This window comes from Onychomys torridus, chromosome 4 (genome assembly GCF_903995425.1).
Source record: "Onychomys torridus chromosome 4, mOncTor1.1, whole genome shotgun sequence".
NCBI lineage: Eukaryota > Metazoa > Chordata > Mammalia > Rodentia > Cricetidae > Onychomys > Onychomys torridus.
The window spans coordinates 63304521-63327107 of record NC_050446.1 but is presented as its reverse complement, the minus strand read 5'-3'; the positions used below and the strand labels follow the sequence as shown (position 1 = coordinate 63327107).

General features: G+C 37.8%; 1 protein-coding gene and 1 pseudogene across 1 annotated transcript; both read right to left on the bottom strand.

Annotated features, from left to right (window-relative positions):
* Positions 1 to 11275: 11275 nt before the first annotated feature.
* Positions 11276 to 13854, bottom strand: LOC118581793 (olfactory receptor 10AG1-like). Its single transcript, XM_036184236.1, has 2 exons — positions 13814 to 13854; positions 11276 to 12299 (listed from the first exon to the last, which is right to left on the bottom strand). Exons 1-2 carry the CDS (start codon positions 13852 to 13854, stop codon positions 11315 to 11317), a joined length of 1026 nt encoding a protein of 341 aa, XP_036040129.1. The 3' UTR covers positions 11276 to 11314.
* A 2034-nt stretch (positions 13855 to 15888) lies between these two features.
* On the bottom strand, positions 15889 to 16518 carry LOC118581792 (annotated as a pseudogene).
* Positions 16519 to 22587: the final 6069 nt, after the last annotated feature.

The following is a 22587-nucleotide window of genomic DNA, read 5'->3' as shown; positions in this document are numbered from 1 at the left end:
CCCAAAAGCTGTTGAAGAGCACATGCATGATTTGATTAGGAATTTGAAACTGAATAGGATTTATGGATACTGTGCTTAAATCCATCAGGGTTCCCAGAAAATTAAAAGGTGAGATTCTTTTTGTACCTTTTTCATAGGTGATTCTGAGACATCTATTGCTTAAACTGCTCAATACTAGTTGAAAAACTTCCTATAATATGTGAGAATCATAATAAGCATAATAAGCAAGCAAAGAATAATTCATATAATGAAGAAATGGATCATTTAACAAGGATGCAAAGACGGAAATACATAATAGTGACACATGGTAGGACTATTTTTTATTCCTATAGGCAACCTGCAAATTTCATGATTTTTATTTTATAACAGCTGAATAATATTACATTGTTCAAATTTACCACATTTTCTTGATCAATTCATCTGTGGATAGATCTCTAAGCTGTTTTAAGTTTCTGGATATTATGAAGAGAGCAACAATGAGAAAGTGTCTCCATAACATGATGTAGAGCCCTTTAGATAGTTATCCAAGAGTGTCATAGGCAGATCTTGAAGTAGATCTCTGGTCCCATGTTCCTACATAGCTGTCACATGAAATTTCATAGTGGCTGTAATTGTTGGCACTCTCAACAGCAATTGTTGAGGGTTCTCATTATCATACATCCTCAATCATGAACTCTCATTTGATATATTGATCTTGGCCATTCTGACTGGTATTATATGAAATTTCAAAGCACTTTTGGGTTCCTTTTTTTGATGATTTGTAGCTAGAGAGCTTCCCTCCATGTTCTGCCAAGCCTCCCACAGTCCCACAGCCCACTTAAAAAATAAACACACAGACGCTTACATTACTTAAACTGTTTGGCCTAATGGCTCAGGTTTCTAGCTATTTAGTTCTCACATCTTAAATTAACACATTTCTATAAATATATACCTTGCCACATGGTTTGTGGCTTACCAGTATCTTACATGTTGGTACTCATGGTAGCGGCTGACAGCGGCTCTCTGCCTCAGCCTTCTACTTCCCAGAATTCTCCCCTCCCCTTGTCCTGCCTATACTTCCTGCATGACTACTAGCCAATCAGCATTTTATTTATTAACCAATCAGAGCAACACATTTAACAAATAGAGCATTCCACAGTACTTCCCCTTTTCTTTTTTTTTTTTTCAAAAAGGAAAGTTTTAACTTTCACATAGTAAAATTACATATAACAAAACAATTATAAAGCAAGAATTACAGTTACAATATTTAGTCTATTTATAATATCTAGTCTATTTGTATTTGGCAGAGTTAAAGAAGATATCCTATATATCTTATATTTGTGAGTCTAAGATTTCATATCTAACTTATCTCTTATCATAACTAAGGAAATTATAACTATTTAGTCTTCAACTACATCAAAGACCCCAGAAGGATATAATATTACCTGAGAATGGGGAGAAGGATGCAAGCAACTTTTGGGAGTCTTGCAGGGTAGACAGAGACAGCTGGCAGCCTGGACAGTCACCTACTGTTCCTTTGTAAAGTTGGGGCATCTGTCTTCAGCCCACAGGTCTAGAGTCTCTCGGTCACTTCTCTCTGTGTCCTGTAGAATGTCTGGCAGTTTCCTCTGCAAAGCAAGAACCTGAAGGACCATTTCATCAAGTGGTCACCTTCCTATGGGTCCTGCATGTCCAGTCAATCAAGCAGTCCAGGCAAGAACAGTTTCTTGCCCAAATGGCTATATTTGCCAAGAAGAAGATAAATTCCATATAGATTGTCTTTGATGCTCATCATCCTTGTCTGAAGTAGATTGGTGCTGCCAGGAGCAGATATGTCTCACTGTCCAGAAAGTCTAAATTTTTAAAACGTTTTAAATGCCATATTCTGTAGGTCTTTGAAGTATTTGAAGATTACCTATCTATCTGAAATATATCTATGTATACCTAAAAAACTTAACTAACATGACTATAATTTTGACTATCATAGAAGACTAATTATTATTCTTTATTTCTTAATTATCCATTACAATATAAACATAATACATCAAAAAAGAGTAGAAATATAAATATATATACAGTATAACAAAATTAAGTTTAAACAAGTATCAATAAACTAAAATCCATAGCAATGTAAGACATTTCTAAACAAGTTGTTACTCTTTAAAAGTAGGTTCATTATTCTATCCTTTCATCCTATCATATCTAAACTATCCCCTTTTCTTCTTTAAAAATAGATCACATTTATAATCAACCTGATTTAAATAAAAATATTGGTTTTACTCTGTCCCACACCAGAGGGCTCTTCTGATATGGGACATAAGAATCTCTCAACATTTTCTTTTAGCAATATTCTTGGGTTTTGAGAAGGAGTGAGCCAATTCCATCTCCAAAGCCAACTTGGTATATTTGGGAATTTGGGCATAGCTTCTCTTACTACTTCCTGCTAGAGGGGGGTCACTGTATCTTTTGGGGACACAAAGAAAAATTTAGGATTATGGAATAGTCCGTGAAGGTATATTGTCTGAGCCAGTTGCCTTGAAACCATTCTGGATGTTGGATCATCTGGGCCTTGGTGTCATGGGAGACCTTTCAGAGGGTCTTGGCTGGTCAAACTTGATGTATCTTAATCTGGAACAAATCCATAGCCTCTGGCTTTCTGTGGAAACAAAAACAGAGCCTCCTTTCCAAAGCAACATATCCTTAGATCAAAATTTTGAAGTCAAGGTATTATTAAAATATACATGTAGGCTTAACACAATAGCTTTTATAATCAAATGTTTTTTGCAATTAAGGATCCCAAAGACAATACATTGCAGATTCTCTGTGTGATATCCATCTTTATGTGGCTTATTTTTATACTACCTTTACTGTCTCTTTAAAGACTTTATTTTTAAAAACTATCTATTTGTTTATATAACTGCATATATTCCTTTTTCTCTCTTTCAAGCCACATATATTTTAAACACATTGTAAACTATTCCATCTGAATATGTCTTATTGTGAACCTATTGCTTTAAACTGTAGCATGATTAGACTGAAAGGCAGTTGTGGCTGAGGGCTCCACCCCCATCAGCTTCCCAACATGGTGGTGGTACAGTTTACTGCCAGCTCTGGGTCTAGAGCCATGTGTACCATCAACTATCAGAAGCAATTCTATCAAAAAAGTGTGTATCCCAGAAACTTTTTTTTTGTACTAGCAAAGGCTAAATTCACCATGCAGTGTAATGTGCCACTTGTAGATACCTCATTTCCTTCATACTGCCAGTCAAGCACACATGCCTGGAACCCACCATAGTAGCTGAAACCTTCAGGCTGCCACTAACTTAAGAGAGACAATTAGGAAGCTGTTTTAGCTCCATTTTAGAATCTTTTTTTTTTCTTAGATTTTAGGTGGAAACTCTTGCTAACCTGTTGGGCACCATTTGTGGCTATTAAATAAGATATAAGAACAAGCTGGCCAGTGTTGGAGCATGCCTTTAACCCCAGCACTCAGGAGGCAGAGGCAGGTGGATCTCTGTGAGTTCGAGGCCAGCCTGGTCTCCAAATCGAGTTCCAGGAAAGGTGCAAAGCTACATAGAGAAAACCTGTCGAGAGAGAGAGAGAGAGAGAGAGAGAGAGAGAGAGAGAGAGAGAGAGAGAGAACAGCTAGCTAAAAGCCTGCCACAGCCATACAGTTTGTAAGCAATATAAGTCTCTGTTTTTGCTTGGTTGGGTGTGAGTAGCTGTGGGAATGGCAGGTGAGAGAGATTTATCCTGATTGTGGGCCAGGCAGGACTGGAGAAAAGTTCAGCTATAATGATTAAAGATGCTGAACATCTCCTTAAGTGTTACTCAAACATTTGCGTTTCCGCTTTTGAAAACATTCTGTTTAATTTTGGGGTTTTATTTATAATTGAGTTTTTGTTATCATGATGTCCAGAACTTTTTAGTTCTTTATATTTTTAGGTATAAGTCCTCTACCAGATATATAATTCATAAAGATCTTTTCCTATTCTGTAGACTTCTGCTTCGTCTAAATGACAGTGTAATTTTCCATATAGATTTTCAGTTTCATAAGATCCCATTTGGTAATTGTTTTCTTAGTGCCAGGGCAATCAGTGCTGTGTTCAGAAGTCTTTTACTGTGCCAGTGACTTTCTCTACTTCCTCTCCTATGAAATTCCATGTATTTGATCTTATGCTGAGATCTTTGATCCATTTGGAGTTATACAGGGTGATTAGTTTGGATCTATTTGGATTGTTCTTCATATGGCCATCCATTTTGAACAACACCATTTCTTGAAGATGGTGTCTTTTCTCCAGTGTATATTTCTGAGTTCTTTGTAAAACAACAACAAAAATAACAGTTATTGATAGGTATTGAGAGGTGTGTGTACCTATGTCTAGATCTTTAGTTTGATTCTACCATTAATTGTGTCTATTTTTATTCCAAGCCATGCTGTTTTTATTATTATAGCTTTTAAGTACAACTCTAGATTAGGGATGGTGATAACTCCAGCAATTCTTTTACCATTAGAATTGTTTGAACTATTCTGAGTTTTTGTGCTTCCATATGAAGCTGAAAATTCTCCTTTCAAGTTCTGTGAAAAATTATGTTGGAATTTGGATGGAGATTGAATTGAGTCTGTAGATTGCTTCTGGTAGAATAGCTATCTTCACTATATTAATTCCACTGACCCTTGAGCATGAGAAATTTTCCAACTTTTGATATCTTCCTCAGATTCTTGCTTCAATGTCTTAACTTCTTTTGTTGTTGTTGTTTTGTTTTGTTTTTATTTTCCATTTTTTTATTATATTTGTGTTTTAATTTTACACATCAGCCATGGGTTCCACTGTCTTCCCCCTTCCACCCCCACCCACACCTTCCCGCCATTCCCTCCCCTCCATTCCCATCTCCTCCAGGGCCAAGACTCCCCTGGGGATACATTTAAACCAGGTGGATTCAGTACAGCCAGGTCCAGTGCCCTCCTTCCAGGCTGAGCAAAGTGTCCCTGTGTAAGCCCAAGGTTCCAAACAGCCAGCTCATGCACTAAGGACAGGTCCAGGTCCCACAGCCTGGATGCCTCCCAAACAGTCCAAGCCACTCAACTGTCTCACTTATCCAGAGGGCCTGATACAGCTGGGGGCTCCACAGCCTTTGGTTCACAGTTCATGTGCTTCCATTTGTCTGGCCTTTCTTCCCCATGCTTTTTCCAATCCACACAGTCCCTCCTCCTTCTCAACAACTGGACACACGGAGCTCCACCTGAGGCCTGGCTGAGGATCTCTGCATCCACTTCCATCAGTCACTGGATGAGAGTTCCAGCCCCGACTGTCAGGGTGTTTGGCCATCTGATCACCAGACTAGGTCAGATCAGGCTTTCTCTCGACCACTGCCAGAAGCCTACAGAAGATGCATCACTGTGGACCTCAGGGGACCTCTCCAGGACTCTGCCCACTCCTGTTCTCATGTGGTCCTCATCCATCATGGTCTACCATTCCTTGTTCTCCCTTTCTGTTTCTGATCCAGCTGGGATCCCCTGCTCCCCCAAGCCTCCCTTCCCTCAAACCTTGCCCTTCATTTCTCCCACTCTTGTCCAGGTCGTTCATGTAGATCTAATCCATTTCTCTGTCATTGGGTGATCCCTGTGTCTTTCCTAGGGTCCTGTTTTCTAGGTAGCCTCCCTGGAGTTGTGTAGCAGTCTAGTCATCTTTGTTTTACATCTAGTATCCTCCTATGAGTGAGTACATACCATGTTTGTCCTTCTGAGTTTGAGTTACCTCACTCAGGAGGATTTTTTCTAGATCCATCCATTTACCTGCAAACCTCATGATGTCATTGTTTTTCTCTGCTGAGTAGTACTCCAGTGTGTATATGTACCATATTTTCTTTACCCATTCTTCAGTTGAAGGGCATCTAGGTTGTTTCCAGGTTCTGGCTATTACAAACAATGCTGATATGAACATAGCTGAGCAAATGCCCTTGTGGTATGATTAAGCAAGCATTCCTTGGGTATATGCCCAAGAGTGCTACAGCTGAATCTTGGGGGAGATTGATTCCCATCTTTCTCAGGAAGTGCCATATTGATTTCCAAAGTGGCTGTACAAGCTTGCATTCCCACCAGCAGTGGAGGAGAGTTCCCCTTGCTCTACATCCTCTCCAGCATAAGTTGTCTTCTGTGTTTTTGATCTGAGCTATTCTGACAGGTGTAAGGTGGTATCTCAAAGTTGTTTTGATTTGCATTTCCTGGATAATTAGGGATGTTGAGCAATTCCTTAAATGTCTTTCAGCCATTTGAACTTCTTCTGTGGAGAATTCTCTGTTTAGTTCTATAGCCCATTTCTTAATTGGACTGTTGGGCATTTTATTGTCTAATTTCTTGAGTTCTTTATATATGCTGGATATCAGCCCTCTGTCAGATGTGGGGTTGGTGAAGACCTTCTCCCATTCTGTAGGCTGTTGCTTTGTTTTGTTGACTGTGTCCTTTTCTCTACAAAAGCTTCTAAGTTTCAACAGTTCCCATTGATTGATTGTTTCTCTCAGTGTCTGTGCTACTGGTGTTATATTTAGAAAGTGATCTCTGGTGTCAATGCATTAAAGAGTACTTCCTACTTTCTCTTCTGTCAGATTCAGAGTACCTGGATTTATGTTGAGGTCTTTGATCCACTTGGACTTAGGTTGTTGGATTCAGTTAGTAAGTATGTTACTGATAATTTTTCCTTCTATTTTCATAAGGGAAATTAGACTGAAATGCTCTCTATTAGATCTTTGTGTGACTTAGTGTCAGGATAATTGTGAGCTTGATAAAAGAATTAGGCAATGATCCTTTTGTTTATGATTGCAGCCTATTTTGAGAAGTATTGACCTTTATTCTTCCTTATGAAGACCTAGACATAAGTCTACACACTCACACACACACACACACACACACACACACACACAAACAAAAAAAAAAAAAATGGACACCGAATTTTTGACACATAACCCAGGTATGCACACTGGAAAAAAACATATCATTTGATGCTTAACCCATCTTGTCATTTTTTGTGTGTTTGTGGGCATAGGTGGGGTAGTTAATGCTTCTATTTTACTAGGAAATATTATTTAATCTTCCTTATGGAGACCTAGACATAAGTCTACACAAAAACGGACACTTGGTTTTTGACAAAAAAAAAAAAACCAGATATGCACACCAGATAATTATGCTTAACCTACCTTGTAATTTTTTGTTGGGGTGGGTGGGAGTAGTCAGTGCTCCTGTTTCACTAGGGGTTATGAGTCTGATTAGATTGCTCATCTGATATTAATTTAATATTGTTTGGCCATATGTAACAAGAAATGTATACAATTTTTAGGCTTCCTGTTGCTCAGACTTTTGATTTTTAAAGTTTTTTATGTTTCTCTGTTTTTTCTCAGTATTGTTTGTGATGTGTCCCTTTTTAATCTATTTTATATTAATTTGGATCCTCTGCATATTTTAATTTATCTGGCGAAGAATTTATCAATCTTAGTGATATTTTTTAAAAGAACCAATTACTAACTACTATATATGAAAGGAACAGTTCACATACACACACACACACACACACACACACACACACACACACGTGTGTGTGTGTGTGTATGTGTGTGGTTTTCTATATTATTGTGTTGACAATTTATAGGAACTTACTTCTTCAAGTGGTTATAATTCTTTTGGTTCTATATCTTTCAGATGTGCCATTAAGTTGTTATTATGAGACATCTCCTTTTTAACTTTCATTTATTCATTTTTTTTGGCATTTAATGCTATGTACTTGCCTCTTAGAACTGCCTTTATAGTATCCCATAGGTTTGGAAATGTTGTATTTATCTGTATTTTTTAATAATGTTTTTAAAACAGTTTTTCTTGCACTACATTTCAATCATGTTTGACCAAGTTTTACCTCTGTCTTGATTCCTCTAAGACTTGACCCATCTGTCTGTCTCTGGATGAGAGTGAAAGTTGCCTTTTGGCATATTCCTTCCATAAACAATATTTCCCTATGCTTGTCACAGAAATTCTGGCTTTCTCTGGTACAGTATTTTTAACTGGGGACAAAAATAATTTATTTTTATAAATATTGGAGATAATATGTGTTTTCTGGTATACATACTAACAAAAATAAGAAAAGTAGCTGGAGATAATTTTGTATAGTCATTAACTATTACTTTCAGGGAAGCAAATCAACTCATATGCATGTACTGGCCTCATCAATAATAACAAGTGCATAAAAGTAATTATATTTATTATTTACCCTTTCATCATAAATATAATATTGATATCTATATCATCTATATGTCTATAGTGAATCTATAAGAACTTAGGTATTTTCACATACTTTTAATCTTATAAATATACCTAAATCATATGACTATTTATATAATCTAATTGTAACTTGTTTTAATAACAAAACTTTCTTCATTTTGTGTATTAATATTTTCTCATTTAGTAATTCTTTGTTGTTGTTGTTAGTTGTAAAATCATCACATGAATTTTATAAATTATTTCTTGTTTGAGTTTTGAGACAGGGTTTCTCTGTGAGCCCTGGTCATCCTGGAACTTGCTTTGTAGACCAGATACTGGCCTTGAACTCAGAGGTCTACCTGTCTTTGTCTCCTTAGTGCTGGGATTAAAAGCATGTGCTACCACTACCTGCCTTATAACTTCTTAATGAACAAGAATACGTTTTATAAATAAAATGAACCTCCTTGATGCTACACAGACAGGAATGCCTATAAATCATTAGTAGGTAAATACTTAGATGGGGACAGGCTATTGGTTAAAGTGTGGCTATAATTCTTTCACAAGTACTGGCTAGTGCTTCTATTGTTCAACTTCTTACATAAGTATAAAACTGTCAGTATCTTACTTTTTATTTTTTATCCTCCTAATGGCTATGTACATGTCTCATTTTGTTTCATTTCCATCTTCCTAATTATTAGTGGAATAATAATTTTGTGTTTTTTATAGTATAAAATAATTTATGGATTGATTTTCATTTAAAAATTTGTGGTGAAACATACATTATTTCCTACCATTGGACTATCACTGTACATTTAAACATTTTTGTCTTATTTGTAAAAGAATGACTTTCCCCTGAAATATACATTCATGTGTCAACCTTGAATGCCTTATAAACTTTTGTCTTCCTATTCCTATATTCTTGCATGTGTGTCTTCATGTGTGTGTGTGTGTGTGTGTGTGTGTGTGTGTGTGTGTGTTTCTGTGCATGTGTGTATGTTTGTGGGGGTTGTTGTGCGTAGTAAATGTGTTTGTATCTGTGTGTGAATGTGGATGCCAGAGATCAAATTGATTGTAGTCTCAATCATGCTTTACCTCAGTGTTTTTCTCTTTGTTCTGACATTCTCTGTCCTGATAATCGTTCCATACTCCCTACTGTTTCAATATCCTCTCCATTTCCCATCCTATCCAGATCAATTCCATTTATTTCTCTCAGTCCAAAACAAAAGGCCTTGAAGGAATAATAGTAAAATATAATATAATAAGATAAGACAAAAACTAACATGTCAGATTTGATCAAAACAAACAGAAGAATGAGCCCAACAAATGGCAAAAGAATCAGAGACCTACTCATTCAAACCCTCAAGAATCCTACAAAAACATTAAACTGGAAGCTATAATGCATACAAAGAGGACCTGGCACAAACCTGTGCGGTGACTATACATGCTTGCCTCAGTCTCTGCCAGTTCCTTAGAGCTTCCATCACGTTCCTTTAGAGGACCTTGTCTACTTGGTGTCCTCATGTCCTCTGGCTCTTACACTCTTTCTGACCCTCTTCCAAGGGGTTTCATCTTGGCTGTATTTGAATCAATCATATGATATTCTTGGGAAAATTAATTTGATTATTATGTAGTTTTCATTTGGAAAACTTCTTTTGTGACATATTTAACATCTTCCAGTTTGAAAATTTCACTTTAAATATTATCTTAGGGGGAAGTGCCTTTTTGACTGAATACAGTTGAATTTATTATTATTTTCAATTCTGATATAAAATATTACCATGAATGAGGAGAAAAATTAGTTCACATTGTAGTAGGAAAGCAACGCAACAACTTTTGATCAAATGAAAGAGCAGTTATGCTAGAAAATATGAAATAGGTATGAATATGCGGCTAATATAGTAAATTTTCAACAATAATTTTAAGACCCTCATGATATCTTCCTTTCTCAGTATCCACACCATTCATTTAAATATTAAAAATAACAGGATATAGAAAAAGAAAGAAAAATATATCTCTTGGAAGAATGCTTATATTTCAGCAGTAAACATAAACAAACACCAAGTTCTATCCTGTGATGAGTCAGTGCAGTTTTCTGACTTGTCTGGTCACTGAATAATGTACCAAAACTTTTCTCTGTCTCTGTCATTTTCTCTATTTCTGTTTGTCTGTCTATGTCTCTGTTTCTGTGACATGCCTGAGTTGGATATTTTAATCTGAAATCTTTAGCAATTTCCACTTCTAAACAGATTGCTAAGGTAAGACCTGAAAGTAAAACAGACAGTTAAAAGTTCTAAGGGAATTATAAAATATAGAACAGTAAGAGCATGAACAGATATACAGGTTGGAAATTATATGGACTATGGAAGTATAGAAAAATGGAAAAAGACAGATTAAAGGCAAAAAATAGGTCATCTATTTTCACAAACAAATTTTTCTAAAAACTACATTTAAAATATGATCAATATCAGTCATTATGGGTACCAAATCAACCCAAATTGTCACACAACACAGCTGTAAAAGTTTAGAAAACAGACACAGGGAGCATGGTATCAAGATGAATCCGAGGTCAGCGACACTTAGCCACAAATGAAGGAAGGCAATAATGCCAAAAAAATTGAAGGATGTGAACAGCCATGACACATCCAAATTTAAGAACAGGAGACAGAAAATCCAAGGAGGACTAAGACTGTTAGACAAAGCTCCTCTTAGCAAATGACCCCACAATTTGGTGGTCCCTTAGCTGTCTTACACTGAGCTGCACAAATTGCCTGAAAACACAACCGTTAACACTGAGAGCACTGATGGATCCTAATAATGATGTTTTCCGAGTTTGAGGCCAGCCTGGTCTACAGAGTAAGTTCGAGGACAGCTGGGGCTATTACACAGAGAAACCCTGTCTCTGAAAAACAAACAAGAACATGACATTTTCACAGTGAGTTAGTTCATTTATACTGATTACACTCAACACCATAATTTCCAGGAAACAAGTGTCTCTTAAAACATTGTAATTTGTTAATCACAAAACTGATCTTCAGCATTAAAGTTTGCAATACCAAGCTTGAGTTTTCATTTGTATGCATCTGTATTTTTCTATTTTAAGCTTTCCCACCTTGTTAGTATCTTATTTTGCAGTTTTCTCATGGCCATCATGATGTCCTTGTTCCTCAGAGTGTAGATGAGAGGATTCAAAGCTGGGATCAAAATGGTGTAGAAAAGAGAAAGCAGCTTCCCCATTCCTTCTGACTGATTTGATTTGGGTTGTAAGTAAGTGATGCTGCCAGTTCCAAAGAACAAGACTACAACTATCAAGTGAGAAGAGCAGGTGGAAAAGGCCTTGGCCCTCCCTTTGGCTGAGGAAAGTTTCATAATGTTGCAGATAATCTTGACATAGGAGCCAATGATCAGAAGAAATGGAACCATGACAAATACCACTGCAACAATATAGACTGCTACTGTATTTACAAAAGTGTCACCACAAGCAAGCTTGAGTAGTGGGGGAATGTCACAGAAGAAGTGATCGATTTTGTTAGAACCACAAAAGTGCAAAGAGAATATCTGGTAGGTCTGCCCAATTTCTACTGGAATCCCAATGATCCAGGAGGCAACTATCAGCTGCAAACACACTTTATCCTTCATGAGTAAAGAATATTGAAGAGGTTTGCATATGGCCACATAGCGGTCACAGGCCATCACTGCCAGCAAGAGGCACTCTGTGCCTCCTAACATAAGGACAAAATACATTTGTGTTGCACAGGCAAGCACAGAAATATTTCCTTTTAGGGTGTAAAGATCCATAAGCATTCTTGGGATAGTAGCTGTTACGTAACATACTTCCAAAAAGGAAAAGTTACTAAGGAAAAAATACATAGGGGTCTGGAGAGCAGAGTCAGTTTTGGCTAATAGTATTATAATGCTGTTGCACATCAGAATAATCAGATACATGAACAAAAATATTAGAAACAACATCCACTGCAGACTAGGAACATCAGAAAACCCCAGAAGAATAAATTCTATCAGTGTAGAGACATTTGATTTTTCTGTTTTAAATTGATCTTCATCTGCAGAGATGGCAAAACTGAAATAGTTAATTCCATTGTAATTTGAACTGCATTAATGTCATAACTGATTCATAAGCATACATGCCATATGATACATTAAATCCCCATTCACCTTACTCTAATTCTGACAGTTGACATATCAAAACTGAATATGTTGCTGATGTATCTTATTGATGTATGTATTATGATATGCACATAATTTACTACTGTATATTATGGACAAACATCATTTTACCACTGAGAGATAATTATGTTACCTTAATTTTTAACATTTTGTCCCAGTTTATAATATTTTTATTTATATTCCATCATTTTCTTAACAAAGCTTTTTGCCTTGAAAGTTGTCACCACTCACTCAAAATGATTTGTCTTCATTTTAATATTTTAATTAGAGTTAATATTTTGAAGCTAATATTTTCTGATGAAAAGACGGGTTATTATGAATCTTTCTTTATCCTTTTCCTCTCAAGTATGCCAGGTATGAAAACCTTAATCTCAGCAATCTTCTCAGTAAACGTTTTAACTAACAGCTCTGATTCATTGTATGAAAAATACTAATTCAGGCAGATATTCAGCTCAGAGTTATAGCACTTTCCTGGTCAAAGGAGTAGTTAGGTTCAGTTGACATGCATATGAAAAACAAACCTGATATATGTTATAAAATTAGCTTGAAGATAACAAATATAAGTTCTTAATCAGGCTATGCTTTTCTACTATTCTTCATGTGAAATTTTTCTCTATGGTTTTCTCTGAAATTCTGAGAATTTCATCCATATTTTCCTTTTTTTTTTAGAAACTACTTCATGTATACATCATTGAGTACATTAGTTTCTACTTTGAATTAGTATACCAGTAAATAAATTTCAACGGACAAATATCTCCATATTTTCTCACATTTATTAGTACTAGTTTTAAGATAATTTCAAATACATTAATAGCACTATTATTGTCATTAATATTATTTGAAATACGTATTATTTCATTTAATAGTTAAGAAAGTGAATAGATTCAGTAGTTGTAATAAGTAATTAGCTTATATTTAGATGACATTCCCAGAATTTCATGATTTTTGCTTGATTGACTTGATTTTCAAGTTGAGAAATATCCTAAATAATACACGCTAGCAGCATAATTATACATTACCTTGACTGAGCTCCATCAAATTGCTTTTGAAAATAGAGGTGGCTTTTAGCCTGTCAAAGCCTACCAAGGAAATCACTCTACCAGCAAAAGGTAAGAGCTGGATATTCAGTACTCCTGAAATAGAAATATATGCAGTGCCCCTTGGGATCACCTTGGCTCATGTGTGGATTTAATTTCTGGTATACACTCAGATGGTAATTATTCCTGTTCTATTTCAGAGCCATGCTTTCTGAATGGATCCATCTTTGGTGTCACTCTTGCTGGTGTAGATGACTCATCCTTCTTGGGTAGTTTCTCTCAAAGTGAAATATCAGTTAATACCAGTTGCTTAGTTTTCCTTTAGAGAAAGAGGTGCACTATTTACAGCTCTGGCAGTTGAGGATCTTACACTGGCATGGCTTTGTTTTCCCGTTCTTTCTCCTGACTCATAAAGCCAGGCCACTTTGTCCTAAAGGACAGTGATCCTTGTGTACTGCCATACACACTGGGCTCTTTGCCATATTTAGAGTAGTAGAAGCCCTTTTCAGCATTGGAATTTTACTGATAAATCAACTTTTAAGAAATTATAAGTATGCTGGGTAGTGGTGGTGCACGCCTTTAATCCCAGCCCTCCAGAGGCAGAGCAAGGTGGATCTCTGTGAGTTGAGCCCAGCCTGGTTCACATTTTGAGATCCAGGACAGGCACCAAAACTACACAGAGAAACTCTGTCTTGAAATAAATAAACAAACAAAAAACAAATTATAAGTATAACAACCAGCACGGATTTTTTTTCCTTTTTTAACTTATTATATTTGTGTTTTAATTTTACACATCAGCCATGGATTCCCTTGTCCTCCCGCCCCTGTCCCCAACTTCCCCTCAGCCCCTCCCCTCCATTCCCATCTCCTCCAGGGCCAAGACTCCCCTGGGGATACATTTAAACTAGGTGGATTCAGTACAGCCAGGTCCAGTGCCCTCCTTCCAGGCTGAGCAAAGTGTCTGCTGTGTAAGCCCAAGTTCCCAAACAGCCAGCTCATGCACTAAGGACAGGTCCGGGTCCCACTGCCTGGGTGCTTCTCAAACAGTTCAAGCTATTCAATTTTCTCACTTATCCAAAGGACCTGCTCAAGCTGGGGGCTCCACAGCCTTTGGTTCATAATTCATGTGCTTCCATTCTTTTGGCTATTAGTCCCTGTGCTTTTCCAATCTCAATCTCAACAATTCACATTCTTATAGTCCCTCTTCTTTCTCGACAATTGGACTCCTGGAGCTCTACCTGGGGCCTGGCTAAGGATCTCTGCATCCACTTTCATCATTTATTGGACAACTCCAGGGAGGCTACCTAGAAAACGGGACCCTAGGAAAGACACAGGGATCTCCAATGACAGAGAAATGGATGAGATGTACATGAACAACCTGGATGACAGTGGGAGTAATGAAGGGCAAGGTTTGAGGGAACGAAAGCTTAGTGGAGCAGGAGATCCCAGCTGGATCAGGAACAGAAAGGGAGAACAAGGAATAACAGACCATGATAAATGAAGACCACATGAGAACAGGAATAGGCAGAGTGATGGAGAGGTCCCCAGAAATCCACAATGATTCATCCTCTGTAGACTGCTGACAATGGTCGAGAGAAAGCCTGATCTGACTTAGTCTGGTGATCAGATGGCCAAACACCCTAACAGTCATGCTTGAACTCTCATCCAATAACTGAAGGAAGTGGATGCAGAGATGCTCGGCCAGGCCCCAGGTGGAGATCCAGGAGTTCAATTGTCGAGAAAGAGGAGGGACTGTAAGAGTGTGAATTGTTGAGACCAAGATTGGAAAAGCACCATGACAAATAGCCAAAAGAATGGAAGCACAAGAATTATGAACCAAAGGCTGTGGAGCCCCCAGCTAGAGTAGGCCCTCTAGATAAGTGAGAAAATTGAATAGCTTGAACTGTTTGAGAAGCACCCAGGCTGTGGGACTGGGACCTGTCTTTAGTGCATGAGCTGGCTATTTGGAAACTTGGGCTTACAAAGGGACACTTAGCTCAGCCTGGAAGGAGGGGACTGGACCTGCCTGTACTGAATCCACCAGGTTTAAATGAATCCTCAGGGGAGTCTTGGCCCTGGAGGAGATGGGAATGGAGGGGAGGGGCTGGGAAGAAGGTGGGGGCGGGGGCGGGAGTGGGGAGGACAGGAGAACCCATGGCTGATGTGTAAAATTAAAACACAAATATAATAAATAAAAAGTAGGGAAAAAGATATATTAAAGCAATATAAAATACTACATTGAGAAAAAAAAAGTGGACAGAAGGCTACTATTTTTGTTGAAATACACAGTAAGTGACTATTTTTTAATGGCTGAGCTCAAGTTCACAAACATTATAATTTGAAAAGGCTTGTACATTAATATGTAGTCAAGTTTAGTGCTGATAAAGAATTGGGTCATAACAAAATAGCAGAATTGGAATAAACTCTGGCTTTTCAATTTTTTTTTTATTTATTTATGTAGGCCTCCAACTTAGCATCCAGGGGCGCTCTCGCCTTAGCCATGTATGTGTCCAGTTGTGCATCCAGCTGCTCCTTGGTCAGTGCAGGCCGAGTGAGGGCACCTCTCCCTCGGCCACAGCCTTGGGCTCCAAAAGCCCCTCTTCTGCGACCAAACCCAGCTCAACCTGGGGGTGCCACCCCGCCCCCGGCCAGGGTTCTGGCGCCAGGTCCCCCACTTGCTCCTCCACCTGGGGGCAGGTCTCTCTGGACTCTCCCTGCGCCTCTTGCTCCATTCGCTCCCCTGGCAAGGGCACATTGGACCTGGACGCTCCTCTCACCCAGGCACCCCTCAAAGCTCTGCCCGGGACTTAACGCTGCCTGGACAGAGGGGCTTTGCTCCATCTGCTGGGCCAGTCTTCTGTTTCTGGCACTGGCGAGCTGCTGCTGAAGCCTCATGGAGGCACCGACGTTCCCTGGCACCCGCTGTGGCTGTGTGTTCTTCCACAGTTGAGCAAAGCGTTCATTTAGAGACATCTTGGTGGTGTGTCTTAGCAGGACTCTGGCTACCGGCATCTTCGAATCCTGAGAATCCAGAGAGGTCTGGGACCCTGTGGGTGCAATGCGCAGCTCTCTCATGGCGGGTTGGGTAGCTTGAGGGCCGATCCTGCCTTTCGTCTGTGCCACCACAGCTGGTGTGGCCAACTTCCATGCCTAGTGTCCATAGCAATATTCCAAGAGGTGTGGAAAAGACTTTCCAATCAAATGTTCTTAACAAGCTTTCTCGTGTAGCCATCCTAATATCCAGCACAATAGACTGCCAACTAAAATCAATCAAAAGAGATGATGAAGGACATTACATACTCATCGCAGGAAAGATCCACTAAAAGGATGTTTCAATTCTGTACATTTTTGCCCCAAACACAAGGGCACCCACATATGTAAAATAAACATTACTAAAGTTTAAATCACATATAAAACTCCACACATTAATCGTTGGAGACTTCAATACCCCACTTTCACCTCTGGAGAGATTTTCCAAATTGGAACTTAACAGAAAAATAATGGACTTAACCTATGTTATGTCTCAAATGAAGTTAATTGATTTCTACAGAACATTCCACCTGAACAAAAAATAATGTAATTTCTTCTCAGCACCCCATGGAACCTTCTCTAAATTTGACCACATACTTGGCCACAAAGCAAATCTCAACAGATACAAAATAATTCAAATAACCTCCTGTGTTCTCTCAGACCACTATGGTTTAAAGTTAGATGTTAACAACAATAACAACAACAAAAACCACAGAAAACCTACAATCTCATGGAAACCATGGAAACTGAATAATGCTCAACTGAATCACCAATGTGTTATGGAAGAAATAAAGAAAGAAATTAAGGACTTCCTAGAGATCTATGAAAATTAATACACCACATACTCAAACTTATGGGACACTATGAAAATAGTGCTAACAGGGAAACTCATAGTACTAAATGCCCACATAAAGAAGTTGGAGAAATCTCACGCTAGTGACTTGACAGCACATCTGAAAACCCTTGAACAGGAAGAAGCAAAGTCTCCCAGGAGGAACAGATGCCAGGACATTATCAAATTGAGAGGTAAAATCAATAAAATAGAAATAAAGAGAATAATACAAAGGATTAATGAAACTGTTGGTTCTTTGAGAAGATCAGTAACATAGACAAGCCCTTATCCAAACTAACCAAAAGACAGGGAGAGAGCATCCAAATTAACAAAATCAGAAATGAAAAGGGAGACATAACAACAAGCAATGAGAAAATCCAGAGAATCATCAGGTCAAACTTCATAAACCTCTACTCCATAAAACTGGAAAATCTAAAAGAAATGGATAATTTTCTGGATAGGTACCACATACCAAATTTAAATCAAGACCAGATAAACCATTTAAATAGTATTTGTTTTTCTTTGCTGAAAATAGATTGAGCACACAATATAGACTGATCATAGTTTTGCCTTATTCAGCTTCTCCTAGGTGCCCCCCACCTCCCCTTCCCTCCAGATTCCCTTCCTTCAGTCTCTTGTTAAAAAAGAAGCTTCTAAGTGATAACAATCCAATTTGACAAATTAAATTATAGTAATGACAAAGAAAAACTATCATATTAAAGTTGGACACAGCAAGACAATCATAGGAAAAGAGTCCCTAGAACAGGAATTAGAGTCAGAGACTCACTCGTTCTCACAGTAAGGAGTCCCATAAAAATACTAAGCTGAAACCTATAATATATACACAGACAACCCAGTGAAGTCTCCTTTAGTCTGATTAGTTGATTCATATGGTCTTATACTCTTGTGTTCTCCATACCATATGGCTATTACAATCTTCCTGTTTCATTTATTTTTGTGGGGTTTCCTGTGCTCTAAGTAGAGGTAATTGATGGAGATATCCCATTTAGGTTCTCTCAAGATAATATTTGGCTGTGGGTCTCTGCATCTGTTCTCATCTCCTGCAAGAGGATGTTTCTCTCATGATAACTGAATTAGAGACTGATCTATGAGTTTAACAGAATATAATTAGGAGTCATTTCATTGGTAATTTTTGTTTAGACCAGTAGTTTGGGTTTTATTCAAGGTCTCTGGTCTGTCTGCTCTCTGGTTGTTGGTTATCCAAGCAGTATTGGGAATGGGTTCCCTCTCATGGAACCTTGTATCAAATCAGACATTGGTTGGCTACTTCCCCAAGTTGTGTGCCACCATTTCCCTAGCATATTTTGCAAACAGGTGAATTTGTAGGTCAAAAGTTTTGCTGTCAAGATGGTCTTCACATTTCTTTGGTAGCTTCCAGAATACCTTCACCAAGAAACTAGAACATAGGGTATAAGACTCTTTATAGGCACAAGCTTGACTTTTCTATTTTCAATGAATTGTGTGGGTGTTGTTTTCAGCAATGGGTCATTCTGTCAGTTTGCAGAGAGCAACCCTTTTTATTAGCAACAGTTGTTTGTGAATTTCCATGGGACACCCTTGGCCTACAACACAACTGAATGCAACCCAGTCCCAGTAATGTACCTTTGATTGATAGCCAGATTTGGCCAGTTGAGACTCTGTATCCTCCATTATTAGGAGACCTCATTAGAATTACCTTCATATGTCTTAGTAAGTTTACACTCTACTAGCTTTCCATAACATCCCCCCAAATATCCCTCAATTCCAGCTGTCTCTCCCCACATTTTCCTCCTAACCTTTCTTCCCCCCTCCTTCCCACCCGATTGCCCCAGTCATGTTCCCACCTGCTAATAAAATCTATTCCATTTTCCCCTCCCAGGGAGATCCATGTGTCTCTCCTTGTCCCTTCCCCTGCACCTAACCTCTCAGGGTCTACAGATAGTAAGTGATAACAGGTGTTCCATATAATAAAGCTGCAACTATCAGATGAGATGAACAGGTGGACAAGGCTTTAGCTCTATCTCCAGGCAATGAAAACTTCAGAATGTTGCAGATAAATTTACCATAGGAAAAAGTAAGTACCACTAAAACAACAAGAATTACTTAATTATTAACAAATGTATTGGCCAATAATCAAGCTTGAATAGTGAGGAAATGTCAAGGAAAATGCCATTGACTCTGCTAGATCCTCAAAAGGGCCAAGATAAAAAAATCTGGTAAGATTGTCCGGGAACAATAGGAATGAACCTGATCTAGCATGCAAACACCATCTGAACATAGACTCTGTGGTTCATGCCTAGGACATAAATCAGAGGCTTGCAAATGGCCACATAATTTTCATAGGCATCACAGTCAGAAGGAGGCAGCTAGTGTCTGAATATATGAAGACAAAGCACACTTTTGCCTCACAGTTCAGAAAAGAGATGTCTCCTTTTGAGGTATGAATCCTAGAAGCATTTTTGGCGTGATGGCTGTTATATAACAGATGTCCACAAAAGAAAAGTTGAATGCATAGGGCTTCTTTAAGAGTAAGGTCTTAAAAAAAAAAAAACCCACTAGAATTCTTATGCTGTTCCACTTAAGAATAGTCAAAAACAAGAGCAAAATTATCTCAAGTACCCAGTAGATATGAGGGGGCATCAGAAATCCCCATGCTGGGAAATTCTATTTATGCTGTAATATTTGATTTTTCTGTTTTATTGTGTTCTTTATATGCAGATATGATAAATTCTGTATGGTTTATTTATTCTCTTTTCCCAAATCCATTTATGCTTTTGTTGGCTTAAATAGATTCATGAATACACTGCTAAGCATGTCTAAGTAAATATGTAACAGTACTTTGGTTCATTTCTCATGAGATTTGTAACAATAAAAATGAATTGACCTCTTGTCAAGATAAACTCAAGAAATAAATATAATTTAACAAATGTAATTAACGTTTCAACACTGTTATAAAAGATTATTCATTTCTGTTTAGGTATATTGAAAAAATATAATATTTTCTTATTTTTGTTTGAAAATAAACAAATTAAATTACATGTTTTGTATTAATTCTCTTTATGTATAACCTTCTTTTTATATCCACCTATTTTCTACTTTTTAAAAATCTATCTCAAGAACTTCCTTGAAGCTTTTCTGTAATTCAAAATGAGTTTGAAGTTCCCTATTTTGTACCACAGTGTCATGTTTTTCTTAAATCATCTGTTTGTTAATAAGGAAGTAAATGGATATATTTTTTGATGATCTCTTCTGGTATCCCATGATTCATGATAAACAAGGAAAATCATTAATTACAAAAGCTTCTTCACAATTTTTTCCTTAGTACCTAATGTGTAGCATGCCAAAATATTAATTAAAATTTCATTTATGAGAATATGGCCAGTTCTGCCTTTTCCTATCTCCTTGGTAGAAGCATGCCCTTTCTTGTCTAATTTCCTTGTATCCTAATGTGGTTTCCTTACTGTATTTTTTCCTAATGGTTCTCAGTAAAGTTGCACCTTGACACTTGCCACATTGTTTCTGGTTAGACTGGAAAGAACCAGAAGTTGAAAACAGATGCGGAATGTCTAAGACATCCCTCCAACTTTAAAAAAAAAAAAATTTACTTTGCCATCATGATTCTGACCCTCCCCACTTTGCTTTTATAATCCTTCCTCCTCTTCAACTGAACTCCAGGATCTTGGCCAAGTGCTTGGCTGAGGGTCTCTGCATCTGCTTCTATCAGTCACTGAATATAGGTTCTGGCCTCTCTGGGGTTATTGATTGTAGCCTGGTTATCCTTTGCTTTGCTTCTAACATTCACTTATGAGTGAGTACATACTGTGTTTGTCTTTCTGGGTCTGGGTTACCTCACTCAATGATTTTTTCTAGTTCTATCCATTTTCTACAAATTGCATGTTGACATTGTTTTTTTACTGCTGCATAATAACCCATTGTATAAATGTACCCCATTTTCTTTATTTAAATCTTATATTGAAGGACATGAAGATTGTTCCCAGATTCTGGCTATTACAAACAATGCTTCTATGAATCATGATGGAAAACACACACACACACACACACACACACACACACACACACACACACGTAGCTGACCAAAACTAATGGGAGCTCATGAACTCTGGACTGACAGCTGGGGAGCCCTCTGAATATGGGTGAAATTTGTGTGGCTTGATGTATTTGTTGGTCTCCTGGCAATGGGACCAGGGCTTACCTCAGGTACACAAAAGACACAAATGGGCGTTTAGACCCCATTCCCTGTGGTGCAATGCTTTACTCAGCCTTGATGCAGGAGGGAGGTCTAGCCCCAACATGCTATAAGAGCCTGTGTTGACTACCCAAGGGAGGCCTAACTATTTATGAGGAGAGGATATGGGTGGGAAGAGGGGGTGGAGGGATCAGAAGAAAAGGAGGAAGAGGGAACAGGGGTTGGGATATAAAAGGAAAGAAAATATTTTTTAATAAAAATATCTATATCTATACACACATATTTAATTTGTTTTAAAAAAAGATTTACAAAATTCTGAATTTTTTTTCTGTATGTTCAATCATACTTACCCAAAATTTAAGAGCTAATAATAGTGTATACATCACAGAACTATTATGAAATATGGGAAGAAATCATTTTACACCACTTAAGGTAGCATGTTACAAACCTGATTACATATATTATCCCTATGTTTATGTAAATAGTGGCTTCTTTCTATATAAATTCTTATCTCCTGGAAGCCTAGGGTGGGGATTTTCCCCTCATATAAATGTTTTCATTTTTAGAAAAATTAAGTCCTAATGCTTAAATTTTGTTCATGTTTTCTAACATTGCATTGCAAAGAAAAATAGTTTTGTTTTTATTCTTTTCTCATATTTTACATCTGATCACAGTTTTCCCTCCCTCCAGTCCACCCACTCTCTCTCCCAGCTCTCATCTCCCCTAGATTCACTCCTCCTCCTTGTCCCTTATAAAAGATCAGGTCTCCCAGAGTATAAACTGAACACAGAATTACAAGTTACAATAATACTAGGCACATACCCTTTGTAAAGACTGGATGAGGCAACCCAGTAGAAGGGAAAGGGTCCCCACAGCATGCAGAAGAGTCAGAAGAATACAAGGACATGGGTTTTACTGGGGGAATTTTACAGTAGGTAAAGCACAATCACCCACAGGAAGCAAGGGAAAAAAAAACTGATGTTTAAAAGCAGAACATTTTTAATGAGCTTTCAGATTAAGTATGAAACATCAAGTCCATTGAGAGGAAACCATAGTTACAATTTATTTATTTATA